Raw genomic sequence first — 19,923 nt, 5'->3', positions numbered from 1 at the left:
TTGTCCTTTGAATATGCTTTCAGCTTGCCTTCCCTGCTCCCAGAAGCTGCTCCAAGCATGCAGCCTTGAAATAGAAATGTGAAGCTATCCGTACTGGTATGTGACTGTGACTGAACCCAGTTAGGCTCTAAATAAACTTTTAAGGTAGTGGTGGGCAGGTGAAGAAATCTACTTGTCTTTTGGCTGCCCAAGACAAACCTCATAAGTAGATTCCCTTGTTTTTTAAAAGTTACCCCTGCCAATCTGGAGTGGCTACCTTTTCCTTAGGTTTCCCCCTACCCTCTTTGTAAGGGGGCCAGTTTCAGACAATACCCAGGAAGGTCCGAGGAGTTTTTGAAGTAACACTATCACCCAGCATAGTGTCTGGAACGTAGCAGATGCTAAGTGAATATTTGCTGATTAAAGAAAAAGCCATAAAACAGAATAGTATTATTTAGAGAGTGATTGTTATGTGGAGAAAGCAAGAGTTTTGGGACTAACATAAGGGAAGAACAGCAGCATTTAGGGGTTCAGGAGGAATTCTAGAAAGAAATCCTTGGGAGACTATGCAAGTGATAAAGAAAGAATGAGGGGAGATGGAGTCTCAGAGGTCAAAGGCTGAAAATGTTTTAGAGATTGTGACTTACTCGGTTAAACACTGCAGACTGGTTTGAAAACTGAAGACAGAATTGATAATTTAATTTGTAAGAAGAGGAAAGGAAATGGGACAAGGATTTCAGATAAAATTTGTAAGAGTTTCTATATAGAGAGGAACATAGAAATAAAGGGGAACTAGATGGAAGAAGACATGGGGTAAAGAGAAGTTGTTTATTTTTTAATATTAGTGATATTATGACATTTATAAGCTAATATTAATGATACTGTAAGAAGAATTAAAACTGGTGATACAGAAAACAAAGGACTAATTGCTGGAACAATGTTCTTAACCAGCAAAAGGAAATGGGAATTTGTGTACAATTGGAGGCTCTCTCCTTAGGTGGGAGAAGGTCAGTCTTGCAATATGAGTCCAAAAAGTAGGAATATATGGGCACAGAGGCAGGTTTATTGACAGATGTGGAACTTGTCTTACCACTGCTTATATTTTCTTATTGGTATGTGAAGAAAATTCAACAGCTGAGAGAGAGAAGGGTGGGGTAAAAGTGCTAGAAGAATAAGAAAAATGAGGAAGTTCCAGACACTCAGATATGTCCAGTTAAATACAGATGGGTCAGGAGTGGGTGGCAAAATGTACAGATTAGCCCTTTCCAAACAAAGTCTCTTACTATACATATTGGGCAGAAGAGAAATGATTTTATAACACATAATTTTCTGTTAACTTTTATTATTAAGAACTCATTTTATACATAGTTTTATATATATCAATATTATCACATTTACATATATGCACTTTCCGTTTTCATTAGCATTTAACCTTCAAAAATTTTAGTTTAATTTTCAGTAATTTATTCAGCTTAAGTGCTTTTAAGGTCGACAGGCATAATAATAATATTTATTAACAAGAAAGTTAGTAGACATAATACTTGTTACATAAACTTGAATAGATGTAAAATAATGTTAACAGACACATACTTGTTTATAGAAAGATTTTAAATTGTGTTATATCAATGAGGAGTGAAATAATAAGCACATTAATATTCATCACTTAGCTGATGACCTATGTGATATTTAGAACCAACTTTAGAGTGTTTAAAAAATCATCCTTCAGATTTACTATTTACAGACAGAAGAAAAGAGTCAAGAGAAATAACTAAATTAGAAGAAAAACAATTTATGGCATTTTTCACAGTTCCTGGTATAAGGTATTGGTGCAATGTAAATTTCATAGTAATTTTATGGTAATTACTCATTTCTATAATTTATTCTAAAGTGCCCTTTATGTGTAGACTCCACTAAAATATAAATGATATAATGTCATAACAGTGAAACTCATTGCTCTGAAGACAAGCCAGGAAACAAAGCTACTAATACACTTACTAGGAGGTTAAAAATTGCAAGATGCCATGGATACGTGGAGGAAAACTCCAGATCCCTACTATTCTTTTCCATTTAATCTCATTGCAAATGAGAAATACATTTTAAATTAAAAGCTTGTAGCCTTATATATTTATTCTTCATCTCTTTTGAGTCATATAGTTTGAGCCTTTTCATTTATACCAGAAGTACTTCTTATTTTTAAGTAGTTACAAGGTTAAAGAGTAACAATAATAATATAAAGAACATCCTTAACCAAGATATACCATTTTTTGACTTGTATAAATACATTTCATTTTCCTAAAACTATTTGAGATTTAGTTCCAAACATCAAGGTGCTTTCTTCCTAAATAATTCAGCATTTATTTCCCAAGTACACTTTCTTACATAATTATGTTAAAAATTATTCAACTCAGAACATTAACTATTTTTACAAAGATATTATTTAATATACAGTTCAATGTGTCTTCATTTATCTCAGATTCATCCTTTATAGCATTACACTAATTTCTACCTTATCCTGCATCCAATTGAGAAGTAACTACTAATTATTTTTCATGTTTCTTTAGTCTTTCTTCATCTGAAACAGCTATTTAGTAATTATTTTACATTGTAATTTTGAGGAATTTAGTTCAGATGTCTTATTTATTTTTATCTGATATTTCTTTATGATTAAAGTGAACAATTATTTATGGAAAGAGTACTACAGAATTAATATAGCCTTCTCAGTATATCATATCAGGAGATACAAGATATCAGTTTATGGTATTTTGTTGATGTTAATATAGATCACTTATGATGATGGCTCCCAGATTTCTTCAATGAAACATTACCACTTTCCCTCTTTAATCTGTGATTATTTGATAGACACGTTGAAACTATGTAAATATAATGTTTTATTGTCCATTGAAGATTCTTGCCAGAAAAATTTTAATATGATGATAGCAAAATGGTGTTTTTGTGGTTCTCTTATTCCTTATTACTTGATATTCTACTGTAAAGAACTGTCATTCTTCACTATTTATGTAATTGCATAGACCAATAAGAAAGGAGATACAATAAAAATCCTGAATTTTATATCTTTCTGATATATGATATTTCTTAATTCATCTATTGTCAGTACATTCTACCAGGAGACAGAAATGGCAGAGTTTGACTCTTCCGTTTTCTTTTCTTTTCTTTTTTTTTTTTACTGAGGTATAGTTGCTTTACAATATTGTGTTAGTTTCACTGTACAGCAAAGAATCAGCTATACATATACATATATCCCCTCTTTTATGGTTTTCCTTCCTATTTAGGTCACCACAGAGCATTGAGTAGAGTTCCCTGTGCTATACAGTTAGTTCTCATTAGTTATCTATTTTATACATAGTAGTGTATATATGTCAATCCCAATCTCCCAATCCATCCCACCTCCTCCTTCCCCCCTTGATATCCATACATTGTTCTCTACAGAGTATGACTATTCTTGACTGGATGTTTCTTGCTAATATAATCAAAGGAATATTCTGGTCCCACATACAATCTAACCCAATATTGATATTCACTGTACTTATTAACATAAAACTATATCTTACCCATTATTTTATACCATCTTAAGCATAATTTTTATATTGCCATTCATTTGTACATTCATTAAATTTTTTTGAGCACCTTTTATACTACACACTAGGTATTGTGCTGTATCCTTTCAAAAACAGGTTAAGATAAATACTGATATTTAAAGAAAATACAATTCCTTTAGAGAAACTGCATAATATACCAAATCAAAAGACAAAATAACATGGCTCTGAGTATGATGCAGTTTAATTTCATTATATAGTAAACAGAAGGATCCTGTGATGGCCTATTTTAGTCCTTAAGAAAATTGTGTAACTCTAGGTATCACTATGTCCCAAGTAAATTCCAGGATGGCTAGGATGTAGGAATGGCAGGAAAACTGACTCATGTGTCAAATTTAGAGTGAATTGAAGTCAGAGAAGCATAAGCCTATATATATGTCAAGGGACATTATGTTTGTTATTTCGTTAAGAGCAAGCTCCCCAAAGAGCAGCACCAATTGTTTTAAGACATCACACACAAACACACACACACACACACACACATGCATTTGTAAGCACAGATATACTCACACATAGATGATATTGTGGGTTTGCCATTGCAAAATGTGTGTTGATCATTTTGCAGCCACATTCATATTTTGATAGTGTATACATGCAGCTTATTGAATGACTTTAACTATGCAATGACAAATAATAGATCCCTACATACGTATTTAGCTCTGTATGTGTATGTATGTGGTCATAAAATGTGATGCTGGAAAGTGATTAAGAACTTGGACTGGTTTGTGACTATGCCACTTTTTTTTTTTTTCCTTCGCAGTACGCGGGCCTCTCACTGTTGTGGCCTCTCCCGTTGCCAACGGGGCACAGGCTCAGCGGCCATGGCTCACAGGCCCAGCCGCTCTGCGGCATGTAGCATCCTCCCGGACCGGGGCATGAACCCGTGTCCCCTGCATCGGCAGGCGGACTCTCAACCACTGCGCCACCAGGGAAGTCCTATGCCATTTTTTGACTGTTCACTTTGGTGAAGTTACTTAAATTCTCTGTGCCTCTTTCTGCATCTATAATAAAAACTATATTATACAGTTGCTATGTGGATAAGCACTGAGTATATTGCCTGAACCATAATATGCCTCACATGGTCACTGACTATTATTCTGTGAATACCAAATACTTCATTACAAGCATAACTTCTGCTGTTTTCTAAATAGATTATGAAAATCTTGTGGCATAAAATGTATAAAAATGAAAACAACATTACAACCCCAGAGTATCACCAGACAAGATAATGTTTCAAATAGTGCTAGTCAATCTCTCTCCCTCACGTTGAAAAGGCACCTCAAACATCTCGGGTCATGCTACTTAAATTATTTGAAATGTGCATGAAAAACCTAAATAAAAATAACATTACTGACTTTTAAATTATGAGGATGAAGAGTTAATACCCTCACTCTGTTTGTACTGTCTCATTCTTAACTTTCTGATGTTTTTAAGTTTTCTTGAATATCTATGAAACCAAAAAATGTGCTGGCCTCAATTCCCCAAGCCCAAGAAAGAAGCTGTACATACTACAGCTGAGTTCTTATTTCTCAAATGGAAAACTTTTTGTTTGACCATGATTTCCTCACAACTTACCAAAGTAGAGATAAAACTGCCTAGAAAGTGTATGCATTTGTTTCTAAATATATATAGACCCCGAGTATTTGGATTTTTTTTTTCAAGTTTTTCTTTCAACATTGAGAAAGGAACTCTATAGTCCACACAGTTCATGGCAACAAATCCCTTGCAGAGGAGGAATAGGCATGGCCTCAGCTCCCAAAATAAAGGACAGCACTTGCCAACACACATCAGAGAACAACTGCAATCGCATGGCAGACTCTGGGAAGGGCAAGCCTGAATGTCTGGAAACTCTCCAGGGATGAATCAGAGAACACAGGAGAGGGCATGGCCAACTGCCTTAATGAAAACATAGTGTGCAATCAAGGATAAATGAAGAAGACAGAGCTGAGTTAAAGACTGAGATTAAATGGTTTGTGGTGAGTTTGTAATTTATGTAAATGGCCCAAAGAAAACATTTTGGTAAATACTGAACTCAAAATTAAAAAAAGATAGAGACAAGTTAAATAGAAATACATGGTCTGCTTGAAACTGAATATGAAGTAAGTTCCTCCTCCTTTTTACTTTTACTTTTCTACAGAGATTTTAATTTTACAAGAAACTTGAACCTTGTACACACGAGATGAGACTATGTTTTCCTCAAATTAAAAAAAATGATTAAATCTCCGTTCAACTGATTCACTTTTCAGGAAACCATTTAGTTTCACCATAGTCTTAGTGAAATACAGAGACGTCCATTCCAGTCTAATTTATTAATTACTAATAATGTATAGGATTTCACGGGTCATCTTCACAAACATTATTTTAACGGTACAATAACCTTGTGAGGGAAAGACTACTATGCAGCTCTTATTTCTATTTGTTTTTTTATTACAGCTGATTTTAAACAGGAAACAAACTTTTAAATATTACTTGGATATTATAGTTCTAAGGATCATTAGATATCATTCTGAGCGTGCGTTCATTTTATGAATGATACAACCAGTATTAAGAGAGGTTTCCCAGTTTATCCAGTATCACACAGCAGACATTGGCAGAGTTAGACCAAGAATCTACAGCTCTGAATTTAACTCCAGAGTTATTTCCCCTACATTTCAGTCTTTTTTAATAGAACAACTATTATTTACCTACAATCTGAATTAATTTATTCATCATTATTTCTTATTGACGACTGTTTTAGATCAACTATCCTAATCTGTTGGTCAAAAATGTAAAATTGAAACTTTGTCATGGTAAGAACACCTGTTTTTCTTTCTTAATCCTTTCCTTTATTACAAGTAATTTATTTCATATAACCAAAATAAATAATTATTATATAAAATGTTTCAATCATTATCTATTAGTTCAAATGTTAACATCAGTGGTTTTAACCACTTAGTAGCTTCAGGACTTTAAGAAGCTTATGTAATAAATCAGGATATAAAATATTCTTTTGGGAAAACTCATATCCTCTGGAGACTCAGAAAATAATTTATTTTCATATTACTGAAGTCCTTTCTATCTGCCTTTAGCTTGCCTATTCAGAGCCCATTTCATAGTTCATTGGTATCACTAAAATTGAGAAAATTAGAGAAAAAAATAAGACTATATAAAACTTTATAGAGGAAGAGGTTGATAAATATACTTGCAGATATTTTAAGGAGTCAATTGAACTAGGTTAGAAAACTGTCCGCCCATCAGTGTGGTAATTATGAGTAAATTTCACTTTCCAGTGACTGTAACCATTTAGATTTAGAAAAGTAGAGAAGAGGAATAATCTGAATACTTGAGTAGGGTGATGGGAAAGAAAAGCATAGATCTGATTTGGGGAGGTATAAATCTGATTTTGCAAACCAACACTGAGAATGTATGTTGTATGTGTATATTGAACACCCTCCATTTTTCAGAAACTTCTCTGTTTACTTTATATGCATTGTCTGACTATATATCATAAGAGTCTTGTGAAATGCATAATGTTATCAAAATGTGACTGCTAATGGAAAACTTGACATCACATAGCTATTTAAGTATTACAAGGAACTTCTTGAACCCATACTATTTCTACTAAAACTGTTATTTGCTAGACACATATTACTTGCTTATATATTTGCCTAGGTCCAAGTATAGTATGACTTGATGTTTATTTTAATATTCTGCTCCCACCTTAACTTCCTAAAATCTAATTCTTTGTACCTTATATATAAAATTTTCTTATGAACATTGACCAAAATATATCCATGACAAGTGGTTGGTCTTTGGCTTTCTATTTCTTTCTTTTTCACCCAGCTAACTCCAGGTTTAGTGTCTTTAAGGATTTACTCAGGAGACAGTACAGATTAAAGACACAGGTCTTATCATGAAGTTCTTTCTATTATCAAAGGAATCCAGTGACTACCTTATTGTGATGTCATTGATTAGTATCTCAACTTAAAGAGGAAAATTTATTCACATGATGATGTATTCATTCAACAAACAATGTTGAGTACTTAGTATATGCCAGGAATTATACTATGCCTTGAAGGTAGAGTGATGGACAAAATTAGATCTGATCTTTGCCTCATGGATTTTATGCTGTGGTGGTTAAATATCACAAATATGTTTGGATAATTACAATTTCCATTACTTGACTAAAGTATCAACAAAAAATGTAAATACAGAGAAATGAACTACTCTCTAGAAAAATGGCTGAGAACAATTTATCCAATGATGGGCATAATGTCCTTTCTTTTTACATCTTTGCCATTGATTCAGAGCAAAGGTGTATCAATTCTGTAAATTCCCAATATTATAATTTTATAAGAATATTCATTGTTAACATGGAGATGTTCAAATTTAAGAGACTATGAGTTAGAAAATCCACAATGAAATTTTGGAAATACATGGAGTATCTATCATAAAAACTGACCTAAGAAACAGAAGACCCTCAATATTGAAGAAGAAGAACAAAGTCAGAGGGCCAACATTACCAGACATTAAGACTTATTATGAAGTTACCATAATAAGGATGATGTGGTGTTGGCAAAAGAATAGACAGATAGATCAGTGGACAGAATAGACAGCCTAGAAATAGACCCACACAAGTATAATCAAGCAATTATAGGCAGGCCAATGGAGAAAGGATACTCTTTCCAACAAATGGTACTGGGACAGCTCGAAACCCATGCAAAAAGAAAATGAATCTATTCACAGACCTTTTATCTTTCACATACATTAACTCAAAATGGATCATAGACATAAATGTAAAATGCAAAATAATACAATTTATAGAAAACAACACACCAAAAGCACAGTCCATGAATGAGAAAAAGTGGTAAGTTGGATTCATTAAAATTTAAAACCCTTGCTCTGCAAAAGATACTCTTAAGAGAATTAGAAAACAAGACAAACAGGTAGAAGGGATGTGGAAAACACATATATGATAAAGGACTTATATACAAAATACAAAGAGAACTCTCAAAAATCAAGAGTAGGGGAAAAAAAAAGCAATTACAATATGGACAAGAGATCTGGACAGACACCTCACCAAAGATGTACAGATGGCAAATAAGCATAAGAAAAGATGCTCTACATCATTTTTCATTAGAGAATTGTATATTTAAACAATGAGATACCACAACACACTTACTAGAATGGCCAAATTCCAGCAACAGTGATAATATCAAACACTGTGGAGGATGTGGTGCAACAGGAACTCTCATTCACTGCTGGTAGGAATGCAAAATGGTACAACCATTTTGGAAGGCAGTCTGACAGTTTCATACAAAGCTAAACATAGGCCAACCGTTCAATTAAGCAAACACACTCTTAGTTCTTTACCCAAATAAATTGAAATTATACTCATACATAAACCTGAACACAAATGTTCATGGCAACAACGAAGATGTCCTTCAATAGATGAATGAATAAGTAAACTGTGGTACATTCACATAATGGGATATTATTCAGTGATTTTTAAAAAACCTCTAATTTTAAATGCATATTGTTAAGTGAAAGAAGCCAGTCTGAAAACATTACATACTGTATGATTCCAAATAATGATATTCTGGAAAAGGCAAAACTACAAAGACAGTAAAAATATCAGTGTTTGCCATGAATTCAGGAGCAGTGCAGAGAGGGATGAAAAGGTAGAGCACAGGACACTCTCAGGTCAGTGAAACTATTCTGTATGATGTTATCATGGTGGATACATGAATTTATCCATTTGTCAAAAGTCATAGAACTTTAGTTTAGTTTAGTCCTAAAACACCAAGACTAAACTCTAAAATAAAGTATGGACTTTAATTCATAAATATCTATCAATATTGGTTCATCAATTGTAACAAATGTTTCACATTAATGCAAGATATTAATAATAGGATGTATAGTGTATTGGGAAGGAAGAGAATAAATATATGGAAACTCCGCACTTTTAATTGCCCAATTTTTGTTTGAACTAAAACTGCTCTAAAGATGTCTATTAATTATTTTAAATGATCTCATAAGAAGTAGCACTTCAAATGGAAAATAAATTGAAATGATATGCTTTCTGTCAAAAAAATGAAAAATATGAGGATAAAGAAAAATGATATTGTAAGCCCCCCTCTTCACATTTTACTGTAAGTAAATGCAATTGGAATAAAGATTCCTGTTTTATGCTGCATTGTTTTATAATAGTTTTCTATTATAAATATATTTAAACTGCAATCTAGTTTAAAGTGGTATGCCAGGTCTAGTATTAAACAAATAGTAATTCATGGTATTAATTTCATTATGATGTATTTAGCAATAATCTTAAAAGAACACCTTAGCATATATAAAACATTTTATTTTTAAAGCTACTTCAAAATACAAAATGAAACAATAAATAGCATAATATCTGAAATGTTTTTTATTCTCTTCCAAAATTTTTAACTTAGGTGATCAGCAGACAAAAATCTACAATTTTCTCCTTTTAAATAATGCCATTTTTTTTTTGCATGTGTTGGTATATGTTTACTTCATACCTTTTACTTTAGAATAATTTTACAAAAACATTGAAAAGAAAGTTTTTTGTGTAGTTTTTACTCAGTTTCCCCTATCTTAACATCTTGCATAACCTTGGTCAAAACTCAGAAATTAATATTGGTATAATACTATTAATTAAACTTCAGATGTTATTCTTATTTTACTGGATTTTCTATTCATTTATTTTCTCTTCCAGAAAACAATCAGGATACCACATTGCATTTTTATTCATGTCTTTACATAGTCTCTTTTGATCTGCCACAGTATCTCAATTTTTCCTCATTTTTTATATTCTTGACAGTTTGAGAGAATATTAGGTATTTTTGTAGAACACCCCTCAATTTGTGTTTGTCTGATATTTTCTCATGGTTAGACTGAGGTAATAAACTTTTGGAAGAATACCCCAGAGGTGAAGTGCCCTCATCTCATGATATCTGTTGGTACATGATATCAGCATGACTCTTCGTGGTGATATTAGACTTGACCTCTAGGTTAAAATGCTGTTTGCCTGTCAGGTTTTTCCACCATAAAGCTTCTATTTTCCACTTCCATTCATTGTGTTACTTAAATGACACCCACATTCAAGGGGAGATTTTTATATATAATTTGCAATTCTTGTATATGGAAATTTCACCCCTTGTCCCAATTTATTTATCTATTATTTATTCAATCACTTATTTATAACAGTATGGACTCACAGATATTTACACTGTTCTTTGAGTTAGAATATATTATCATCAGTATTTATGTTCTTACTTGAATTATTCCAGTGTTGGCAATGGGAGCTCTTGCAGTTTGGCACCTGTGTCCTTCAACTATTCTCTTCTTTTTTTTTTTAAATAGAAACTATCTCTGAAGATTATATTATATGGGTTGCACAGTTATGTTACCTTACTATAATGTGCTAGTAGTTTACCTCAGCATGCAATTAATTTACATCATTCTGCCTACACCGTTAAGATACATTTATTGATCGATTATTTATTAGTTGATTATTTGTTTAATACATATGTATTAGGCACCTGCTGTGTGCCAGACACTGTTCTGAGCACTGTGGATAGATTAGAGGATGAGATCAGAGATATTAAAAAACGCTGATGGGGCTTCCCTGGTGGCGCAGTGGTGAGAGTCCACCTGCCGATGCAGGGGACACGGGTTCGTGCCCCGGTCCAGGAAGATCCTACTTGCTGCGGAGCGGCTGCGCCCATGAGCCATGGCCGCTGAGCCTGCGCGTCCAGAGCCTGTGCTCCGCAACGGGAGAGGCCACAACAGTGAGAGGCCCGCGTACCACAAAAAAAAAAAAAAAATGCTGATGATGCAGAGCCTTGTAGACGTTTTCAGAGAAATTTGGCTTTTTCATTACATAAAATACGAATCCCCAAACAGTGCGTTAAGCAGATAATTGCATTACCTGTTTTAATATAAGGATTGATCACGAGCTGCTGCCTTATAAAGAGACTATAAATTGAACAATATTGACAAAGGGAGATCAGTTTGGAAAAGCAATACAGGTGAGATTGATGCTTTGAAGTTAGCTATGGAGATGGTGACAAGATTGTGTTCTGGATTTCTGATGGATTAGATCTTAGGTGTGGGAGAAAGGGAAATGTTAAGGGTAATCCCAAGTTTAAAGTCCTGAACAACTGGGGTGATAAAATTGAGAATGTGTGTGTGTGTGTATGTGTGTGTGTGTGTGTGCACATGCAAATATATATACACATACATCTCTGTCTTCTAATTTTAATAATAAATATTGAGTGTGCTGGTGGTCTAGAGTAGGAAAATGATAACTGAACAATGTGTAAGTGAATCTCCAGCACATAATGTGTAGTCCAAATTTTTAAAATTACATTATTTTATTTAATTATAAAAGTAAAGATTAGTTAGATAGATATTTAGATTTCCCCATCTACTGTTGTAGACATTTCCCTTTTCATGTTTTCATTGAAAATAACATCCCAGAATATTTTCCTGTAATATTCCTTTGAATCAGTGACACTACAGTTTGGATTTTTGTCAGTTGTTCCTTCATCAGATTTACAGGTCTCAGAGTACCTGGAATCTTTCACAAACCCTTCTTTCTAGTTTGTTTATCACTTTTCAGTGTTCATTCTGAGATTATTTGAATTTGCCATAACCTAGTTTTGTGATAAATGTGATGTTTAGTACTGATTTTGTATATAAACTTAATGATCTCCTTATGATGTAATGTGCATAAAAATGTTAAAATAAGGTTTACTTCCTTTTCCTTAAATTATACAGTTCCTCTCTATATATTCCAATCTCATAGATGATTTGCCATTTTTCTACTCCCTGTATGGAATGAAGAACTTGTCTGTTTTCTATCAGATGTATATGTGTGCATTCAAAACATGGCACAAATCTTTATCCTAGGCAGCATTTACCAAAAAATGTTGTTATGTAATAATGTACTAGGTATTTTAAAATCTAACTATAAGATAGCAATAAGCTAATTTTAAATACATCTACATGTGAATGTGTGAATAATAATATATGTGTTTAAAGATTAGTGTATCCAGAGTTCAGAGATAAAACTCTTGTCTATTCTTATCTTACTTTGGAATTTCAGATACTACTGGCCATATTAAGAAGCAGAGATAAAAGGAGAAAGCTAGAAATAATTCCAATGCTGGTCAAGTAATCTACATTGCAGCAATTCACAATAGTGTGTTATATATAGAAAGAGATCAGTCATTGTTTTCAAGCCTGCTAAATAAAACTGAACTCTTGGAATTGCATGCCACTTGACCTTTCCAGGTTTCACCAGCAGTATTTAACTTGTTTGAAGGGAACACACTTGCAAGTGTCTCCTGTTGACAAGACAGATTCTCCTGGTAGTTCACACAATGTTCAAAAGGCACAAGTTCCTTGCTTCAGAACGCAAGAGAGAATTAACTTCCCCAGGAGCTACACGGTCCATACTGAAGAATGACCTGAGAAATTTTCACTCTTTGTCGCAATTTATACTCTCAGCAGGCCCTCTAAAATCAACTCCAGCAGTTAAACATTCAAAAACTACTCACTTTGAGATTGAAATACTTGATGCTCAAACCAGAAAGCAGATATGTATTGTGGACAAGGTGAGTTTCATTTATTTATTTAAAATTCTCTTTTTTGTCCCAAAGATTACTGATCACTTGCTTAATGCTGATAAGACAATACCAAAATGTATCTCTGGATTTTAATATTAATTTTAAGATGAGTGGGATGGATACTTTATAATATACTTTAAAGTATACTTTATATACTTTGTTTCAGTAGAAAATATTCACTGAATTTTCATACTCAATTTAAATGGTAACTAATAATTACTAGGTTTTGGTTTTCCTCCTAACATTGGCCATTGGCAGGAGGTAAAATTTTAGTGCTCACCTTCTCAGCCTACATGACGAAATGTCTTTCTATTCATGCACTTCCTTGCATATTCAAATTTTCAGAGTCTTAATAGTGTTTGTAGAAAACAGCAAGCAAAAGGCCCCAAAGTTATTAAAAGTAATATTTAGCATATGTGATAAAATCTAGTCATTTGAAAATTATTTATAATTGCTTTAACTGTCTTGAAATATAACCATTTCACTTTTTATAAAAAGTTAACTCATTTCAAAACTACAATGTTTAAGTTCCTAAAAAAAAAGTCTTGCTTAATATGCTATTCCTCTGTATTCATATCACATATCAATGTTTCACTAAGGAAAGATAAGATATATACTTCCTAGGTTACAAAATTAAAAAAAACAAATATATGTGTGTATTGTAGATATACATGTGTATGTACAATAGTCCAGTCATTTTCAGTTTTCCTAAAGTTTGAAAAAACATTAGTATTTCAATTTATTATGAGAAAGATTGACATTTTTAATAAGACATATCTTTATTTTGCTTTACAGACAGGTTGAATAAGTTTTTTTCTGTTGTTCTAAAATTAAAATTCAATCACTGATTCCATTTATCTATGCTCTAGCTGTGTTTCTAGATAAGAGGAAAAGAGAAGAAATTGTTTACTTGCTTTTAATTGCCAAGAATAATACTTTCTTATTTAGTAATTATAACACTATGACCAGCCTATTACTCGTGTAATATTAACTTTTATTTACATATGGAAATGAAAAATACAGACCTTTTACAAGTTCATGTAGTTCATATGTGGAAAATATGAAATTCAAAACCATTTCTTTGCAACTGTAAATCATATTCTTTTCTATAGTACCACTGGGGCCATGTATAAATGATAAATATGAATTATGTATAATAGACCTTTAAATTACAAACTTCAGGCATGTTACCATTTAAGTATCTCAGTAAAATGTATTTTTTATATCATACAGGAATAAGACATTTTTTTTATTGAAGTATAGTTGATTTACAATGTTGTGTTAGTTTCAGGTGTACAGCAATGTAAATCAGTTATACATATATCCACTCTTTTTTATTTAGATTCTTTTCCCATATAGGCCATTACAGAGTATTGAATAGAGTTCCCTGTGCTACAAGGCAGGTTCTTATTAGTTACCTATTTTATAAATAGTAGTGTGTATATGTCAATCCCAATCTCCCAATTTATCCCTCCCCCCCTTATCCCCTGGTAACCATAAGTTTTTTTTCTACATCCATAGAATTTTAAAAATAAAATTATCATCCAGAGGTTGTTGATGTTTGCAGTTTCTCACTACTGAAAATTTAAAACTTAGAAGGAAAATACAATGAAATGAAGGGGAATAAAACAATAAGTGGAATAGATATTATACTGGTCAAGGATTTACAAAGACCAAAATTCTAAAATGAGGCTGGTTGTGTCTTTTCTGATATGTGTCTAAATGTTGACACAAAATCTACTTTAAAGTAATGAGAGAATGTTGGGCTACTAATTATTTTCCTAGCACATTTAACATTTCTGTTTTTGAGATTTTATTTGAAGCTAAGACATGGAGCTTTACATTTTTAGGTATTAATTAAACTGCACAAAATTTAAGCATGCAGAAAGCCATCATTCTTTCGAGGTAAGGATTTGGTTACACTTGAACTGTAAGAGTCCTGGTAATTGCATCTCCAGTGGCAAACCTTTAGGGAAACTCAGTAGACTAGCTAGAGGATTAATTTTGGATTCCTCACAGCCTTTATTGCACAATCAACACCATCTGATGTGCAACTTACTGCATCCAAATCTCTGACTTGTCAGCAGCACAAATTTTGTTTTGTCTTGTTTTAGCTTTGTAATTTAAAACTGTCTCATTAATAATGTCTCATAATAATGGCAAGACATTTAAAAGAAAAAATAATCTGGATTAGTTTACTTTTTTTTTTGCTTAATGATTGTAAACATGAGAAACATTTTGTTTGTTGTCCAATATATTGTTTTTTTCTTGGACAAATTAACAGCTATATTAAGAGTAAGGTCATGTTAATTGCCTCTCATTAGACTTGGTTCTACCCAGTATACAAAAGAAGTGTTGATTATAACTTAGTCCCTGTCTTTCAGTAACTATAATGTTATAAAGTAGTCAAGGTTGAAGGTCATATATTTTGGAACTAAGTATACCTGGACTGAATCCCTGCTACATCAGTCATATTTATCAAAGGCTTGGGAAAGTCACTGAATTGCTGATCCCCAGGACTCTTATTTAGAACATAGATTAATAAAATCTATTTTGTAAGCCTATAGTGAAGAGTAAGATATGTAACACATTTAGCATAGTGTCTTGAACATAATAGGGAAACTAATTTTTTTAATTTAATAATCACTTGGAAAGAGAACTTTAATCTGCATACAAATCCAAGAAAAAATAAGTGATGAAACTCGTGATACTGGCACAGTCTGTAAATTTGACTTCTTGACAATTGCCTATTGACATGATCTGGTATAATGCTTATGTTAGATATGAATTTTCAAATATGAGTAGGATGTATGTATTTTAGTAATATATGCTGATCTCAGAAATTTTGTTTGCATCTAGATATTATAACTTTAACTTCAGAATGGACAAAGTATTTACTCAAGATATTCATAAGACAAAAACATTAAATGAATTCCTTGGATTAAAGAAAACATATTGAATCATGTTCTTTTACTGACACACACACACAAACACACACCCCAAAGAACCACAAATCCTTCTACTGCCTTCATTATCTCCTCCAGCTTCTATCCCATTTCTCTCCTTACTTTCATTGTGTTCATGTTGTCTGTACACATTTTCCTCTTCTCATTCTATACTGAACCCACTGTATTCAGGCATTTGCCTCTATCACTTCTCAGAATATGAACTTGCTGAGGTCACCAGTGAGGCAGTAATAAATACGTTGCTAAATCCAAAGGTCGGTTCTCATGCTTCACTTATTTAGTATATGGGCAACATCTGCCACTGCTAAGCACATCCTTCTCCTGAAAACATGTTTGCTCTTTGAGTTCCAGAATAACACACACATTTTTAAAAAACCCACATCATTGGCTTCTCCCTTTTCTCCTGCTGCTTCTTCATTATCTGACTTATTAGTGTGGACTGTCACCAACTCAGTCATCAGGACTTTTCCACATCTTTAGTCATTTACTTTATTGAGTCCTATAGCTTTAAATATCATCTGCATATTGATGACTCATAAACATAAAACTACAGCTTATTCTTTTCCCCTGAAATACAAATCCATTTATCTATGTATGTATCTATCTGTGTATTTATCTATGTATCTGTGTATTCATCCATCTATCTATCCATCTACTTGGATGTTTACTAGGCATTTCAAACTTGGTGTATCTAAAACTGAGCGCTTGGTCTTCCCAAAAAAATTTTCCACAGTTTTCCAAATCAACAAGTAGCAACTACATCTTTCAAATAGCTCAAACCAAACACTTAGAGGCATCATGACTCATCTCTTAATCTCACAACCCACATACAATGCATCTTCTTTGATACTTTCAAATATATCCAGACTGACAAATTTTCAACACCTCTAATGCCCGCACTCCTAAATCTTTCCTCTGCTCTGTCCTTAGCACATTCAATATATTCTCTACATAGCAACCAGAACTAGCCTGTTAAAATCATGTCAGATAATATCATTCCCTACTCAGAACTAGTCAGTGTCTTCCTTTAGGTCTTTACTTACCTGTCACTTTTTCCTTGGGGCCCTTTACCTGTGTAAAATTGCAAAATCTGCCAGTATCCTCTATTACTCTTTCCTGTTCTACTTCTTTGCTAACACTTATCACTATTTAACATACTGCTTATTTTCCTTTTTTTTCATTTTGGTTATTATTTGGCCTACCCCTATTATTCCAGTTTCACAAAATCAGGGCTTTGGGTATTTTCACTCCTGTATCTCCAACATTTAAAACAGTGCTTGGCCCAAAGAAAGTGTTTAACCAATATTTACTGAATAAATCGATGCCTGTTCAAGGGATATATGGATTTGACAATGAACTCATGTTTAGCAGCGACAGTTTTTGGATGGAGGAGTATGATATTTGAAAGTACTTTTTACTATTTTCTAAATCTAATTATCAATCAAATAAATGCAAATATATTCACAGAAAAGGACATTTAATTAAATCATTCCACTGAATGTCCAAATTCCTCTCGGCTTGCTCCCAACAAAAATGTATAGAATTCAACTTTGTACTGTGTATAATTTACTAACAAATAGTCATGTTCTGATTACAAAGGCTAACAAGCCCTTCATAAAGAAGGAAATGCAGATGGGAATATTTAACTGATGTAGTTATTTCCCATGAATAATTAAAATAATATAACTATAAAGAATGATGAAAATGGAGAGCATATTTTTTTTAAATATTGTTAAATATCATCTTAATTATTTTTTGGAACATCAAAAATGTATATGAAAAATACATTTTAAAAATTTAACAGTGTAAAATGGAATAATTTCCAGTTGCTAACTATCCCTGTCTCACTTCTATTTTTTAAAATGTCAGAAGCTTATCTAGTGACAAGTGGATGATTCAAGAGCAAGGAAAGAACTCTAAAATGTTAGGGTTGATAAACATTTCCAATATCATCACATTCTTTTTTCTTTAATCTTTTCTTCAAGGAACTTGACCTCAAGAGCCCTCTATCACCTATATACGCTAAGTAAAAATTCTCAAAAGTTTTTTAAAGGCTTCTTATGAATAAAATAAAGTACTCAAAAATTCTCCTCTACTTTTAATGATAAAAATACCAATGTTCACCAGAAAACTGTAGAGAGAATAATAGGGTAGTAAGATTTCATAAAAACTGTACTTTTAATACCTCGGTTAGAAAATTTGAGAATTCTTAATGTCTGAGTTTGCCTCTTTTAATACTTCACCTTGTACATGCGATTTAGCATATTTATGCCTTAATTTGCTCATCTGTAAAATGAGAATAGCACCTGCCTTAAAATGGCCTAATGGCAGTTTTCAGAATTTCATGTATAAGCAAGTAACAATATCTTCTTTCTCTTCCATTACTCCTTTCTCCTTCTCTTCTGTTTTTTATTCCTCTTTTCCTCCTCTATTTTGTTACTATCTTCTTCCCATGCCTGTCCCCTTTTTTCTCCTCTCCACCCCCATCCCCTTCATCCTATTTCTTATGATGGAGCATGATATAATTGAAAATTTATGACCTTTGGATTTACATAGACTACAATTTTAATATAACTCTGGCCTATTTTTTCTTTTTCCTTGGATATGGTCTAATACCTCTGCCCCTTATTATCTTTTTCTACAAAAGGATTTAGATATTATTATTCTTCCCCTGTGTAGATGAAGAAAAGGTGGCACAGAGACTTGAAAAGAAGAACTTAGTGTGTGTTAGAACCAAGCTTTGAACCTGGCTAATACACATTCTGTGCCTTGCTCTTAACTATTATACACTATAATGTGAAAGATTAATGACCTCCATTAACCAAGATTCTCATGTTCTATTTAATTTCATGATTAGGGCATCTGATTTCCAATACAATGTGTTTCAGGACAGAGGTAGAAATGATCTTAAGCATTCTATTTTATATATATAAATATAAAATAGCATTATTTAATATTCAAACCTAGAAATTAAAAATACTTTAAATTCCTTTTAATAATAAAGACAAAATATGCTCAAATTTTTACATCATTAATAATTAAGAAATTAAAATAAATAGTTCCTTCCAAAAGAGGTAATTAATGTAATCATTTTATATGAACCCAGAGGATCCCCAATGTCAACCTCTCTTTTATATATACTTGAGAATTCCGTAATACAGCATGTGGTTCTAACTTCAAAAAAATCAGTGTTTAATATTATCTGCTCTGACTTTATTTCTCTCAGAAAATGTAGACCTATTATATATATTTGGTCACAATATACAGTCCAAATATATAATGTGATGAGAGACAATGTAGTAAAAATGTGTATGCTCTGAAGTCAGACATATTTGTGTCTGCACTTGAGCTTTGCAACTCATTAATGTCTTATCACCTTAACATATTACTTAACTACTCTGAGTCTTGGTTTTCCAAGTAGGGTAAATCACAAATCAAAGTAGGGTAAATATCTATCTTCCAGGAGTATCTAAGGATTTTATATTTGTATGCAAAATGTAACACCTTGTCTGCCACATGGTTATTTTTCTGCTAATGAACATTGTATTTTAGATAGTGGCAATATATTTTAAAATATTATTATTCCATTAAAGTGGGAAAATAACTGAATTGATACTTTTCTATTATGACTATAAAAATTTAGGCATTTAAAAATAATAGCTATTATTATCCCTTTCTGAAATGATTAGGAAGCATTAGAATTAGAAAACATAGTCACAGGGACCCATCTTT

At 32.5% G+C, this 19,923-nt stretch overlaps 1 protein-coding gene across 1 annotated transcript in view; it reads left to right on the top strand.

The window, feature by feature from the left end:
• The first annotated feature begins 12,935 nt into the window (after positions 1-12,935).
• Positions 12,936-19,923, top strand: part of TECRL (trans-2,3-enoyl-CoA reductase like) — a 91,679-nt gene continuing 84,691 nt past the window's right edge. The window contains exon 1 of the mRNA XM_022567133.3: positions 12,936-13,213. Coding sequence (XP_022422841.1) covers positions 12,980-13,213 — 234 coding nt within the window. The 5' untranslated portion in view covers positions 12,936-12,979. The remainder of the gene's footprint in view (positions 13,214-19,923) is intronic.

The sequence above is a fragment of the Delphinapterus leucas genome, chromosome 5, assembly GCF_059928025.1.
Source record: "Delphinapterus leucas isolate spDelLeu-1000000601 "Yukka" chromosome 5, BTC_Dleu_Yukka2, whole genome shotgun sequence".
Classification (NCBI taxonomy): Eukaryota; Metazoa; Chordata; class Mammalia; order Artiodactyla; family Monodontidae; genus Delphinapterus; species Delphinapterus leucas.
This window is presented reverse-complemented; position numbering and strand designations above follow the sequence as displayed.